This window comes from Silene latifolia, chromosome 9 (assembly GCF_048544455.1).
Source record: "Silene latifolia isolate original U9 population chromosome 9, ASM4854445v1, whole genome shotgun sequence".
NCBI classification, from domain to species: domain Eukaryota; kingdom Viridiplantae; phylum Streptophyta; class Magnoliopsida; order Caryophyllales; family Caryophyllaceae; genus Silene; species Silene latifolia.
The window spans coordinates 183,770,765-183,786,905 of record NC_133534.1 but is presented as its reverse complement, the minus strand read 5'-3'; the positions used below and the strand labels follow the sequence as shown (position 1 = coordinate 183,786,905).

General features: G+C 36.3%; 1 protein-coding gene across 1 annotated transcript; it reads left to right on the top strand.

Moving 5' to 3' along the window:
* The first annotated feature begins 11,085 nt into the window (after nucleotides 1–11,085).
* Nucleotides 11,086–14,533, top strand: LOC141600273 (EIN3-binding F-box protein 1-like). The gene is made up of 2 exons (XM_074420467.1): nucleotides 11,086–11,435; nucleotides 11,903–14,533. The coding sequence occupies exons 1-2, from the start codon at nucleotides 11,411–11,413 to the stop codon at nucleotides 13,807–13,809; spliced, it is 1,932 nt and encodes a 643-aa protein (XP_074276568.1). The 5' UTR covers nucleotides 11,086–11,410; the 3' UTR covers nucleotides 13,810–14,533.
* The last annotated feature ends 1,608 nt before the right edge of the window (nucleotides 14,534–16,141 follow it).

The following is a 16,141-nucleotide window of genomic DNA, read 5'->3' as shown; positions in this document are numbered from 1 at the left end:
AAAAGAAAAAGAAGAAAGCCCTAAAACGCCCTAATAAAAAACCAACAGTGAAGAAAGCCCTAAACAAGACAAAGACGACGGCGTCGTGAGGATGCCGACGGTGAAGGAAGGCCGACGGCGACGTGAGGTGGTCGTCCAGCAAGGTGATCGAAGCAGCGAAGATGATGAGGTGGCCGGCGGTTGACGGTAAGATGATTATTATTATTATTATTTTTATTTTATTAGTGTTTTGTCACGATTATTATTATTATTATTATTATTATTATTATTATTATTATTATTATAAAATAAAATAAAAAAAAATTTACATGAAATTGGTGGGGAGCCGAGTGACAATCTGGGCTCCCACAAAAATTTATTATTATTATTATTATTATTATTATTATTATTATTATTATTATTATTATTATTATTATTATTATTATTATTATTATTATTATTATTATTATTATTATTATTATTATTATTATTATTATTATTATTATTATTATTATACTCTCTTGAACCCGTCCCCATCCTTTTCTCTTCCTTTTTTCGAATTCACTTGCAAACAACAACAAAACACGCAGCAACAACAAGACACACATAGAGCTATGAACTCCATTTTTACTCAACCTTCAAACATAGATCCCGTCTTCATTTCTCGACCGTTTTAACTAGTTTTCGCGCCTACTTCTTCCTCTACTCGCCCTCCTCCTTTATAGGTGAGAAAGTTTCAGTTTTGTTGAATTTTCGAAAATGCCATCTTAAGACAAACTTGGTTTTGGTGACTCAATCAACTCGTTTTCTTCATTCTATTTGAAGAACTTGAAGACCAGAGGGAGGCTCGTACTTTTGGATGTTTCACTCGGAGATTGAAGGACAAAAAGGTAACGGCGATAGGTTACTCGACAAAAATGACGAAATTTCCGTCTTACATGTCGTTTAAATGCTCTTGTTTGATAAAGTTTAATTATTTACATTTTTCTCACTTGTATGGTAAATATCGTCTCAAATTGGTGTATGGAATGGACTTTTTTTAGTCGCTTTGTGCGGGTCGTTCATGGACTGTGTGGGGGCTGATTTACTCGGGGTTATTAATGGACTGTGCACGTTGTTTTAGGATGTTTTACACGGGACTTTGGGGGCTGATTGCAGGCCGTTTGGTCAGCCATGGTAGAGTGTTTGTGAGGGCAGAATGCAAGCTGAGTGTGGACTGTTTTTGAGCTCCGAATTCTGTTTTGAGCTCTGTCTGCTTGAGCTCTGTTTATGACTCACTTAGATGGGTGGATGTCTATTTTAGGACGGGTAGAGTAGGCTATCGGGACTGTTTTCGTGCTCGCCTCGTTACATGATAAGTTTATCCTGTGTATGCTTTGAAATCTCGTGTCAAAGTGCTCGACATGGCCGTGTTCAGCACAGTTGTCGTGACTGTTTTGCAGGTTGTTGGCAGCCGCGTAATAGTGTTTGGGTGGACTGTTTTGGGTTGTCGTGGGTGGCTAAGATGGTGTGCGTAAGTGGTTGATTTGGATCGTAATGTCGATGAGAATTTCCGTCTTTTTCTTTGTCTCAAATGTTGAATTAGTATGGGTTCTATTTCTTTTATGGTGTTTTTGTTTTGATTTTGAATTATTTGATCAATTTGCTTTGATGTTTGTTGTTTTCGAATACCTACAATTTACTCTGTTTCTCGTCCCCTATTCATTTAAAGATTCGACGCTTTGAGTATTTGCTGATTAACCAAGTTTTAGTTTCAGTGTCTATATGCTCTTTCTAATTGGTGAAGTGAATATTTAAGTGGTATATCAGTAATGTCGAATGTTGTAATGTTTATTTAATTGGACTGGTTTATATATTATGTTATTGAGCCATATTTTGTTGTGTTTTGAAATTGGACTTGCACATACTTTCGTCATTGGGCCAATCCTATTGGATGGTATAGAATTATAAATGACCCATTTGTTGTTGTTTACATTTTATCCCGTATTTTTCATGACGTAAATTACTCATTACCGCTTGTTATATTTTATTTAACTGGCATGTATATTTATGAAATGAAATATTTATTAATATAATATAATACAAGTATGAAATATTTATTATAAATAGTTACTTGTGAGGGGTCGTATTCTAGGTAATGTCTTGTATTGTTCGGTTGTGAGAGTCTTGGTCCTATCGGATACTAGAGGTGAGTTATAAGCCCTCTAGTTGCGATATGATCGTCGGGATTGATGTTCCCATCCGTACTTATGGCGAGATACAAGCGAAAAGTATGAATGTGATATTAGTAATCCCGTCCCAGATACTTTATATGTTATGCCTCGGACATGTTTTAAAGGTAACCTCTGAGTCCGGCACTTGTTTGTAGTATTTGGACATGTTTTAAAGGTAACCGCTGAACCAGATACTTTATATGTTGTGCCTCGGACATGTTATAAAGGTAACCTCTGAGTTGGGCACTTGTTTGTAGTATTTGGACATGTTTTAAAGGTAACCGCTGAGCCAGATACTTTATATGTTGTGCCTCAGACATGTTTTAAAGGTAACCTCTGAGTCGGGCACTTGTTTGTAGTATTTGGACATGTTTTAAAGGTAACCGCTGAGCCAGATACTTTATATGTTGTGCCTCAGACATGTTTTAAAGGTATCCTCTGAGTCGGGTACTTGTTTGTAGTATTTGGACATATTTTAAAGGTAACCGCTGAGCCAGATACTTTAGAGGTCGTACCTTGGACATGTTTTAAAGGTAACCGCTGAGCCAAGGTACTTAAGGATTTGTGTCTCGGACATGCTTTAAAGGTAGCCTCTGAGCCGGATGCTTTGCTTTATGTGTGATGTTAGTAGTCCCATTTCGTGTATTGTATGTTATTTGGCTTTCAAAGTTCATGGCTAAGGTTTCCATTCATATGTATGATGATGTTAATCTTGTTTATCCGTGACTTATGATATTCAATCGTGTTTATAGTTGTATTATCATTTATGACGTTTTGGTTGGATTGTCTCATATGTATGTATCATATGCCTTATCTATGATTGACTACGCATGTTTTGAATGTTAGTCTCATGTCTCAGTGCTTGAATCAAATAGTTATATTTATGATGTTCTAATATGTTCCTGTTTATCTGTGTTTCGACATTTTGTGGCTGGGAGAACCTTGAATTACTCCCCACCGACTGTGGCGTTCATGTTTACATGAATGACAGGTTGTGAAGATGATTACGTGGATAAGACGTGTGGGCTAGCGAGAACTAAACCTTGAACTAGTAGTCGGTTTATTAGGATTGCTTAGACTCACCATTTATCATTTGGTCATTCGAGGGATATATTTTCCCTCAACTTAACTTTAGTTCCGCATTCTTTATTTATGTTTTAGATTTTAATGAACCCGCGCTTTAAACTTTAAAGGTTTCAAAAATTTCCTAAAATTCCGCATTTTATTATTGAATTTTTCTTACCGTTATTGCGGGGGTTCACAGCTATTCTCTAATGCAATCATGAGACATGGTTTTTATGGGGCCTTATGTTACTCGAGGGAAGTTTTCTCATATTCCGGTAAATGTTAGGTTCAAGACTATGTTCACCTGATAATAGCTACTCTTCTTTCTTTTTTTTCATCTATCAGTTTAGTTTGGACCAAGTGGGGGATTGTTGGAGTATGGTGTTGCTCCAAACTAAAATTTGATAATATTGTCCCACATAGGATGAATAGTGGGGGAGTCTTATCCTTATATATGAATGTTCACTATCAAGTGACACGTGACACATGAGCGTTGTGTGGTGTACCTGTAACAACCCGGATTATAAAACAAAGGGAAAAAATACTATAAAGTAAATATCAGAGTACAATACTGATAAAAGGGTCAAGGTGGCGGAAACACCAAGCCCAAATCCGGATCAATACTAAATCCAAACCAAACTAATACATTATTTCAAGGGTTCTTAAAACATAAAGCAAAGTCCTAATTTATTAATCAGCTCGCCCCTCGATGCATCCCAAACAACATCATCCAGACAACGACGAGCATTCAACCTGAGAATGGGGGTCGACAATCAGTCGGGAGTAACTAGATGCTCTCCCAGTCATGTTTACAACAATTGAATATAACCAACAATCAATAACAATTGAAATGCAAAACCAGTAAACATGTGAGACCATCTATACTCATGAAAACCCGACAATAACTTGCCATTAAACGACAACATACGAAGACAATCTTATGATATGATAACAACTCCAAAGGAAACATGTGATGACACGTGACAACGTAAACCATAGTATAACTACGTGTGAACCATAGAACCAGCATAACCACAATACATGTGACCGATCCAAACCACCAAGCACAATGTATAGAATGAACGCCGTTAGAGCGATTAACGAACTGCCTCTAACTAATGGAGCGATTAACGAACTGCCTCCATTCAATAGTATGGGCCAATTAACGAACTGCACCCACAATGGACCGATTAACGAACTGCATCCACACTATGTATAGCGTATAACCACTGCCTATATGCCTAAGACCTGGCCAGACCTCTCGGTGCAATAATTGTACACCGAACCACACACCGGGACCAGAGCGATTAACGAACTGCCTCTGACCAATCCCGAACATAGACCATAACGAATCCCCGAAGAGTAGCCTTAGTTCATTCCGATAGTATATAATTGATACTATCATCATCTATACATCAGTATAACTGACTGTACCAATAATGCATAAACAACATCATGACGCAACTCACAGAACAGTGTAACTGACAGTACAACTTATCATGTGAATAGAGTAACCAACGACTCATGCAAACACAATGGTATACCACAATTGATTACAACTTGACATACGAAACAAGCACTAATGATCAATGTTATAGTAACCTTAACCATAACCATAACATGAACTGTAAACATGAGGTTATACTAGCCTCGACTATAACTTCAGTGAATATCTTTGAAGTTATAGTAACCTCAACCATAACCTTGACACGAAACTCAAAGTTATAGTAGGTTCAGCTATAACCTTGAATTCGTATTTCCAAGGTTATACCTCAAACAACCATAACTTGAGTAACAACCCAAAGTTGTACTAACTTCAGCTATAACGCTTGAATCATCATCAAGGTTATATTAGCTTTAGCTATAACTTCGGAGAGCACACTTGGTCGCCTATCATGCCACCATTAGGGTTCACTCGTAAACCCTAGTTACGCTCATGGCACCCATATTTAACGCATAAGCAACATATGACATGTAATTAATGCATAAAAACATATACAAACATGCGAAACACATTTAATCATGATAACAAATAATCAAACATGTACCAATCATGTAAAACAATCATTAAATCATATTAATTACATCAATTGGCATAAACATAATTAAAAGAAAAACACCTAGTTACCTTATTAAGCAATTAATCCTAAAGATCGTCTTCAACGATATAAACGTCTTCTCCAGGTGCGGTCTCCACGCCTTTATTGGATCATCCACGTGACAAAGATAACGAATCTAATGAATATACTAATATACATATATATATATAAACTATAGACTATAAAAACTACGCGAAAAACATAAAACTTACGAAGAAGATAGATAAATCTAAGAAGTAGGATCGATCTAAGCACGAAAGATGATGAAGGGAGGAGGAAAGAAGCACACGAAAAACCCTAAAAGAGGGGTAGGGCGTGTGGCACAAAGAGGGAGAGAAGAAGGAACAGATTAGGTTTAGGATTTGAGAGAAATTATGAGAAAAGAAGCTAGGGTTTAAGTTAGCTCTCATATATATAGAAGATGTCTTGGGTTTATATCAAGTCTGGGCCCAAAACCACCCATCCTTCCCCACATCACACGTGAAAACCCAAGGGGGAGCGGGTCTTCATAGAAATTCGAGTCCAACGAGCCGAATACGCAAAAGACGGATATTTTCCCGAAAATAAAATATGAAATATGGGAAAATAAAATTAAAGAATTATAATGCGGAAATTAGGGGTGTTACAGTACCCCTTTTGCTTTTGGTCTAAATATTTTTCTTCGGATTCTAGCTGTTGGAATTCTAGTCGTTAAAGCATAATCACACAATAATATCTGCTCTTAATGTCTGGTTTTATTACCATTCATTGCCAGTTTAATGGCCATTAACTTGGTGATTTTTGGCATCTCTATGTGGTTGTTAGAGCCTTTTCTTCACTATAAAAGCTTTAATTCTCCAACAGTTTTACACACACAAAAATACAGAAACATTATCTCTATATCTTTTATAAACTATATTCTGAGAACAGTTCCCACTTCCGTCTTTGGTGTGCAACAATGTGCGGAAGGAGGCGTTAACCCTGGAATCGGTGACCACGCAACCCAAGGAGCACCTATGTGGGGGTCTAACTGATTTAGGACAGTGTCTTACACGGCGTCTCGATTAAGGTTATAACGATCAGTTAAGTTCATATTTCCTACACGTGGCAATTTTTTTTATACGAAACTAATAATATCAATTTATCGATTTTTCATACACGAATTTTTATCTTTATACCAATTTTGTTTTATTTTAATTAAAAAATTATAATGATTAAAAATTATATATAAATTAAAGATAACAGTTTAATAAAAATATAATATTATTTTCTTATTTAATTAGATTTGAACGAAAAATCATTGATAACTTTTATTAATCATTAGTAGTAAGAGATATTTACAAGAACTATAATCTTATTTTTATTAATACATCATTTAAAGAGTAGAGAATGAACCACGTCATCAATTAAGTGTGCACATTTAGTAAATAAAAAATAGAAAAAGCAAAGTACAATTCCATTTGCGTGCATAGGACGCGGATAAATTAGAGTAACGAAATAGAGTGTGAAGTTCACTTAGACTAAAAAAAACGTGAAATGAGGAACAAAGTGAGCAGTGGAGGGTCCCACATCTAGGGGTGGGCACGGTCCAAAATCGGACCGGAACCGGAATCGACAAAATTAATGGACGGGGACCGGACCGGATTAGAAAAATTCCGGACCGGGACCGGACCGGAAAATTTCTGGTCCAAGACCGAACCGGACCGGTTGGACCGGAACTACCCACTTTTTCAAATTCCGGTCCAAAAATTCCGGTCCATTGGACCGGATCGGACCGGAATAAAAATACAATTTTAAGAAAAAAAATGCAAATAACAATAATTCCGGGCATTCCGGTCCAAACCGGTCCGGACCGGACCGGACCGGAAACCGGAATCTTGAAAAATGGTGGACCGGAGACCGGACCGGAATTTTTAATTCCGGTTCCAGTCCACTAGATTCCGGTCCGGACCGGTCCATTTTTCCGGTCCAGAATGGATTATGCCCACCCCTACACATCACTTCCAATTTTGTACTATTTCTTTTTTTTTTCTTTACCCTCTTTATTTAATAAATTACTCTGACTTTTATTTTATCTTTCTTTTAGTGTATTTAGAATTTTATTATGTCTTTCTTTTAGTGTATTTAGAATATTTGTGATTTACGAGTCCCATTTAAAAATAAAAAGAATGTTTGTAATTGTTGAGACTTGAGAGTAGTTCTAAATTCCGAGTTTGTTGCAACGTGAATTAGTTTTTTTTGGTGCAAATGAGGGGCAAGTCCCGTAAATTAATTGTTAGCTATTAGTCTATTATACGGGGAATAGCAACCCCAAAAATATCCTCACGTAGGATAGTACGTAAAGCATTAAAAGGAACATCTAAATGCATAGGAATAGTACTAGAGGAAATTCCTCTATTAGCTAATACATCTGCGGTTCTGTTTGCTTCTCTATAAGTATGTTAGAGTTTGACCATCCATTGGCTGTCTCTGATTAGATCCCGACATCTTTTAACTATGAACTTCAAGCTGTTTTTTTAGTAATTATGTAGAAAAAACAAACCTATTTTCCTTTGACCAATTTTGTTATACTAGACTTAGACTTGATAAATGGGTTAGCCGAGTCGAGTTTGAGTCGAGTTATTTTCGATAAATAAGTCGAGTCATTTTCAAGTTGTATATTTCGGGTCGATATTTGGCCTTAAGTTACTCATTTCGCGTCATTTTGATATATCAGTCATTTCGGATCACTTCGAGTTGAGTCATTTACGAGCAGGGTCAGTTCATGTCATGTTTTTTCTACTTGGACAACACCTCTTAAGTGGTTTTGAGTTTTAACATGTCATATATCGTTTTATTAGTTCGACAACATAAGAACGACTTATTATACGAATTTGACCTTTTTTTTAGATTTAGTACCAAGAAAAAAAAAAACATCTTTTGAGACTGTTGTGCCTAAAAAGGGTGAACTTAACTCCATAACTATATGAATCGAACTTGCAATTATATATATTTTTTTAAATTCATCTATTAACAGTTTTAGAAAAATAATACGTAGTATTCTATATGAAAATAAAAAAAAATTATATTATTCCATATGATATATATCCAAAAACCATCTTTAACATTTTGAATTTGAATATTATAATTTATATAATGGTAGATAATGTTCTATTTCATTTATAATCAAAGATTTACAGTTTTAAAGAGCAAACCCGTGCAATTTGCACGGGTATAAAACTAGTAATAATAATCAATACTATATATTAAATCCAGAAACCAAGGGATTTCAATGTAATTAAATAAATCTATACAAATTAATTTTACTATATAGTTTTAAATCAATAGCACTGTGCGATGGACCTGAACAAGAGACTTCAATATAAATATTACTCCCTCCTATTCTAAATAACTCTCCCCATTTCCTTTTTCGTCTATTCATAATACTCTCCCTATTTCCTTATTTGGCAAATTTTTATACTTATTTTAATCACCCCACCCCACAATACTCATACTTTATCTTATTACTATTATATTGGAGACAAATAGTGAAAATTTAAATTCGCTATTGAGTCAAATAGGAACATGACTCCTCAGTTAGTGCGATGGATTGCACAGTATCAAGTGACTTCTTTTTAGACAGCAGCTGCTTCATAAATTTCATGTAAGCAGGCACTTTATTAACTAATTCTAAGAAAGGAACTTGCACATTTAAACTACGAATAACATTTCAAATTTGTTAAACGATACATGTTCCTTTGTCGGCACCAATCTCTCTGAGTACGGGGTTGTAAGAAGCAACTTAGCCCACTCCTCTAGATCTCTCATACCGGCATCAGTGGACTTGGGCTGAAAATCCACTACCTTGTCCTTGTTGTAGCTCGAACCTTCTTCAGACCGTCTCAGGAATGAACCATTGACCGTCAGGGGGTCATACTTTATCTTATTACTATTAAATTCGCTATTAAACCTCCTTGATCACCCCACCCCACAATACCATATAATACTCCCCTCCCTTAATTCCCGTGCCCTCCATGAAAGGGTAGGGTTATTAAGAATAGGAGGGAGTATATAGTTTTGGTTGAAATATAAATTTAGAAAACACTGGAATATGGTGATTTTCCTTAAAATAAACATGTCTCACTTATGGTATTAATTAGAATACATATGTTAATTATTTTACCATAAACAAATATGATATAAGTATATTATATTTTGAAAACTATTAAAAAGTAAATAAATCAAGCTAGATTTTCAAAAAATATAATATTCCATAATTATTTCGACTTAATTAATTTAATGCATATATGTAATATATTTAATGCATACTAGTTTTAAACCCGTGCAAAATTGCACGGGTATGTATTTAGGACGGTTTGAATGTTTTTTTGATATATTTTTATATTTCTATTGTAATTATCTAATAGTTCTATTTCAGTGATCTATATGTTTAATGTAGATCAGTGATCTAACTAGAAATGAACATTCTCGACATTTGTTGAAGAGTAAATTTATTCGGTAGCCTATCATTGTCACCTACCATTCGGTGTGCGCGGCTAGTAGTTAAGTTGCCGAGTTTTTAACTGTAAGTAAATACCCCGTCATGATTTTTTTTTAAATATATCGTACTATCTAGTTTTAAAAAATTATGCCTGTAATTTATTCGCATTATACGTAATTCAATCCCGTAATTAAATATAAATCCTTCTCGTAATTATGTAATTTTATTGTTATTCAATTTTTTTTAAAACTTATGTAAATTCTCTAATTTGTAATTAGTTTCATTAATTTCGGTTTGTAACTCATACTGCTTACATGTCATTAATTTTATTTATTCGGAATGTATAAAATTATTTCATAGTATATTTCATAGTATTTGTTTTAAGACGGAAGCTGCCGCATGTTTTATTGGCGGAATTCTGAAAGAATAAATACTTTGCACACTAAAGGGTCCCACCATAATCATGAATTTAAAAAAAACGTTGTATTAATGAGGGTGGCACGTCCTGGATTGAGTATTGTCTTCTGAATTAATAAAGATAAGATATGTAAATCACTCATTGGACACTTAAAGAGTAAAAGTAATTATGTTAGTACCGAAAAGAATTGTAGTAATATTGGATATAGTAATATGATAGTAATCACTCTTTTGAATAGTCAAAGTAACAATATTGGCAGCGAGCGGGAGTAGTGGAAGTAACAGAAGTAGAAATTATCAATATTAATGTACAAGTAGTGAAAGTAACAATAATTACGACGGGAGTAGTGAAAGTAAAAGTAATAATAGCAAATGTAATAAAAGTTAACAATTCTAAGAACAAAAGGAAGTATATATGAAAAATTAGCAAAGTAATCGATTGAAGTAAAATATTAATAGCGGGAGTAGTTAATTTGTCTCATAATTTATTTCATTGTAATTTTAAGATATACTATGTATCATAGAAAAATATATTAATGATAAATTTATGAGTTATGCAACTTTAAAACAATTTTAGTTAATTGAAAATATATTTTAATGCTAAATAGAGGTAGCCCGGACGAAGCCGGACACTCATACTAGTTGTAGTACATAAATTCTCATTTGTGACGGTCACCGTTTTCTCTCACAAAATGCCCATTGAGAGGTGAGTGGAAAGCACAAGGGAGTGCCCCACCTTTGTCCCCTCTCTCTTTTTGTGAGAGGTTACAAACTTATAACGGAATTAACCCGTCACAAGCAAGACTAGCTGGTTGCCTGTAGTAAATTGTAACACCCACTTTCCCTTCTCTTTGGGGGCAACAAAACGTTATACATAAAAACCACATATTCTCCCCACCCATATCTCCATTCATTTCTATCCTTTTGTTTCTCCCCCGTTTTTTTTTTCCTCATTTCTTCTCTCTCTTTTTTTTTGCCCTATTTCTATAGGGTTTCCTTCTCCATGATCCACTATACTGTCTCATGAATTTTGCAATAATTGAACAAATTTCAGCAATTTTTACCCTTTTTCTGTTGATAATCTTGGTTTCTGAAGAGTATTTTGATCTGGGTGTGCCTTTTTACTCATCAAGTTTCCAACTTTTTTACCTCTTTGAGGTTTTTCTTTGCTTTGCAGCATGTCTCAGATCTTTGCTTTCACTGGTACGTTACTTTTTTTTTTTAATTATTATTATGTTACTATATGATGATAGCTGTTATGGACTAATTGTGATAATTAATTAGCTTAATTTCTGTTACCGAATGATTAGATTAGCTCATTTTCTTTTTGATCTGATGATTTTAGTTCATGGGTTTTGTTTGAGATTAACTAAAGTGATTAGTGAAATTATTCCCATTTTAGAAGGTGATTTTGTTAAACAGTTTGGGTTGTTGACATATTGTGTATATTCTTCAAATTTACTCCTAAAAGAAGGATAAATCAAGTTAATTTATTTGCTGAGTTGTTGAATAGTGGTTGAAAGAGTAACATCCGTGATAATATGCATAAATAAAGGGGTTTTACCTGACAAATTTTATAACTTAGCATCATATTTTATATGCTTATGGTTTGTTATGATCATATTAGAGAACTATAGCTGAGTGTAGCCTTGGTTTATTTGGATTTTCAGGAGATGATGAACTTTACCATGGGGGATCGATATACTCGAACCCTAAGGAAGCTGGTAGCTTTTTGTCCCTGGGTCACAACCCTGTGGATGTTTTTTTCCCTTGTAAGAGGGCTCGAGTCAATGCCCCTTTGGTCATTAGGGGACAGTTCGGGGAATCAAAAAAGCAGGTCTCTATTGACTCTCTCCCAGATGAGTGCCTATATGAGATCCTTAGGCGTGTGCCCGGTAACCAAGAGAGGAGTACATGTGCTGGTGTTTCAAAGCGTTGGCTTATGTTGCTAAGCACGATCCCAACTGAAGAGCTTTGTAGTAAGAATGAGGCCGAAATTAAGGTTATGGATGAGGATCTAGGAATCGAGAGCGATGGATTCCTTACCAGGAGCTTAGAAGGGAAGAAAGCGTCTGATGTTAGACTGGCTGCTCTTGCTATTGGAAGTGCTGGCTGTGGTGGATTAGGAAAGCTCGTGATCAAGGGAAGTAACCCTGGTTGTGGATTGACAAACCTTGGTTTTAAGGCTATTGCTCGATGTTGCCCATCTTTGAAGGTTCTTTCCTTGTGGAACGTTTCTTCCATTGAGGATGAGAGTCTTTTTGAGATAGCCAACGGGTGTCACCGCCTTGAAAAACTTGATCTTTCCAACTGCCCTAGAATCACCGACAAGGCATTGACCGCAATTGCCAGGAACTGCCCAACTTTGAACTCGATCAGTTTGGAGGACTGTCAAAATGTTGGAAATGATGGGCTGCAGGCAATTGGGGAGTACTGTACCAATTTGAAGTCGGTTAACATCAAAAATTGCCCACTTGTCGCTGATCAAGGTGTTGCTAAGTTGATGTCGTCTGCCAGCTTTGTTCTAAAGAAGCTTAAGCTCCAGGGATTGAATATCACTGATGTGGCTCTTGCTGTCATTGGGCATTATGGCAAAGTAGTTACTGATCTTGTGCTCGCCAACCTGCAGACTGTCAATGAAAGGGGTTTTTGGGTCATGGGTAATGCTCAGGGTCTTCAACATCTCAGATCCTTGACTATTTCATCGTGTCGGGGAGTTACTGATCTCGCTATTGAAGCAGTTGGGAAGGGTTGTCCAAACTTGAAACAGTTTGTCCTTAAGAAGGGCGCTTTCTTATCTGACAATGGGTTGGTGTCCTTTGCAAAGGCTGCAGGGGCCCTTGAGAGCCTCCAACTAGAGGAGTGCCACAGGATCACCCAAATTGGGTTTTTTAGTCTCCTTTTGAATTGTGGGCCCAAGTTGAAGGCTCTCGCTTTGTCAGGATGTTTTGGGTTCAAGGACATGGTCCGGCGATTTCCCCTTCCGAACCTATCTAATCAACTCCGATCAGTTACACTGAGCAACTGTCCTGGTCTTGGGGACATGACCTTGGCCATGTTAGCAACACTATGTCCTCAATTACAGTACATCAACTTCAGTGGCCTTCCTGCTATTACAGATGCCGGCATTCTTTCATTGATCAAGACCTGTGATGCTGGTTCTGGCCTTGTCAAGGTTGGTCTATCTGGCTGCGCTAACATCACCGACAGCGTCATCCGTTCACTGGCTAATGTTCATGGTGGGACCCTCGAGGTGCTGAACCTTTATGGCTGTGGAAAGGTGACCGATGCCAGCTTGGTGGCTATCGCTCAGGACTGCCTTGTGCTTAGTGAACTCGACGTGTCTAGATGTGCCGTCACTGATTTCGGGATCGCATCTTTGGCTCGTTCGAAGTCACTTATGCTGCAGATCCTTGGCTTGTCCGGATGCTCAATGCTCTCAGACCAAAGCTTGCCATTCCTGGTCAAGTTGGGTCAGTCTCTCATGGGACTTAACCTTCAGAACTGCAGCTCAGTCAGTAGTACCGTGATCTACATGCTCGTGGAGCGACTTGTCAGGTGTGATATCCTCGCATAAGCCTAAAGTATATCCGTGAATAGTACCGGTTCGTTTAGTTTTTGGGTCCATTTCTTTTAAAAGGCCCCACTCTTTGCATGTGACTTGGTTCTTTTTCCAGGAAGAAACGGCTATCATTACCCCTTTATTTTCAGGTTCCTCAAAGATGAGAAACCTGTTTTAAGAATTTTGGCCACCCTTTTTGTATGGGTGCCACATTCTAGTGCCGTGGATGCCTGATAATACAGCTACCAAGTCATTATCTGAAGTGTTGGGTCTTTGTTTATCTTTCACTGGGCCTTCGTCTATCTTTCGTCGTGTTGTCGTCCATCTTTGGGTGGATTTCTAGACCTCTTAAGAAAAAACGTCTATTAGTGTCTTTTTTTTTTTTTTTTTTCCTTTCTTTTCCTGTTACCAGTGTCTTTTTAGCTGTTTACCATATCGTCCATGTCACTGAGCAGTTGATGTTTAGCTCGTGGTTGTGGCGTTGTTGGTTATTGTTCTTGGTCCTCCCGTTGCTTTTGAAAGTTCGTGGTATGGTGCCTGGTGTCTTGATGGGATTTGGCTTCGGCAGCTCATATTTTGACTGCCTTAACAGTTTCCCAGTAATGGGACTGTTTTTTCACCATTTTTGCCAAGTCCCGGTTTTTGCAGGCGCTCTTACTTGTGAACTTGTACTCTGTAACGGCTATCTGTAACTGTAATAGTAGATTGATAATGAATAAAAGTATGTTGTTTGTGTAAATCTCCGAAATGAAATTGACAGATACCTAACACCATTACACACCAAAGTGTGACAAAGAGTGCATGTGGTATAGGGTGTATTGAAGACGCCAAGGTGGAATATAGAAGCAGCATAAAATAAAATAATTGAGTTGATGTAGTGAATGTCTAATTCACAATGTAGTTTTTCTGGCTTAAAGCTCAAATGAGATTTTGTGTTCCTAGATTAGATATTGGATTGTCCCACCCCATTCCATTATTAATGGTCTACTTGTCTTTGGAATGCTATGCACTATCCATTTATCTATCTATCTATCTTGATGATGATGATTCCATCAACAACATTTTCAACATTTTAATTGCTTTTAACAATTTTACAACTGACCTCTTGTCATATTCTTACTATAACAACATTTTCAACATTTTAATTGCTTTTAACAATTTTACAACTGACCTCTTGTCATATTCTTACTATATACTTGCATTCCCACTACTATTCATTTTGCCAAAGTGACGACTGTTTCAGTGACTTGCTATTTCCAATCTACTTTATTATATCATCCTACACAAAATTTTCCGACTTCTAATTTCTTATGCCAAAAAAAAAAAAGGATAGAAAAATTAAACCTAACTTAAACCCCAGCCCTGACCACCCCCTTCCATGGTCAGGCATCACTGATCTTCGACGACCACCATAGCCGTGAAGTCGATAAGGATCCGCAAACCCTTGAAAACACACAACAAATCAAAATATGAAAATTAAACTCAGTAAATCTAATCTAGTTTTTTTACCTAATCTAGTGAACAAAAAAAATCGAAGAAAGTTGGGCGAAAGTGAATAGTTATGAGAAGAGAGAAGAAACCTTGAGAGCAACTAGTGTTCCGATTTTGACTGCCTTTACAGTCAGTTTGTAATCTCCATGAATTGATTTTGTTTAAGATTCCAGATGACAACAAATAGATGATAACAATTCTCACAAATTGCGGATCAAATCCCCCCTGGATCAATCCTACCAATATATTATCTGAAAACGTAACATTTCACCAGATTCCCCCACACTCTCACACATGGAATTAGAATAAAATAACGTTAATAATCATCTTTAATTAACCAATGCTACTCTATCATCCATGGTTGTGTACTTGTGTTTAAGAGTATCATCACAAAATAATTTGTGATCTTATTAAATCTTAATTGAAGATTTGAAGTGGCCCAAGGAAAATTGGTTGATATGAACCTTAATCACCCCAACTCCCATCAGCAATACCACATATATGTACTCCCTCCGTCTCGGTCATTTGTTATCTATTTGTTTTTGGTACAAAAACCAAGGAAATAACAAAGGAAAAATAGAAAAATAATGATAAATTAAAGAGTTGTCTCTCATATCCACTTGCCCACTTGGGTAAACATTCAATTACCCATTAGAAACACTCATCTAATACTCCGTATAAAAGAGTAAATTATCAATTACACCCACGTCAAATGCACTTTTTTACATTTATTCCCACGTCAAATTTTTTTTTTAACTTCCACCCAAGTTAATAGCTCAGATTAGAAATTGCACCCAATATCGGATTCCGACCAACATTTCCGTCAAATTTCAAATTTTTTGGGTTAAAACATATT

Coding starts and splice junctions, on each gene's coding strand:
- LOC141600273 (XM_074420467.1), top strand. CDS start 11,411: ATGTCTCAGATCTTTGCTTTCACTG. Junction 11,436..11,902: donor TCAGATCTTTGCTTTCACTG/GTACGTTACTTT, acceptor TTGGATTTTCAG/GAGATGATGAACTTTACCAT.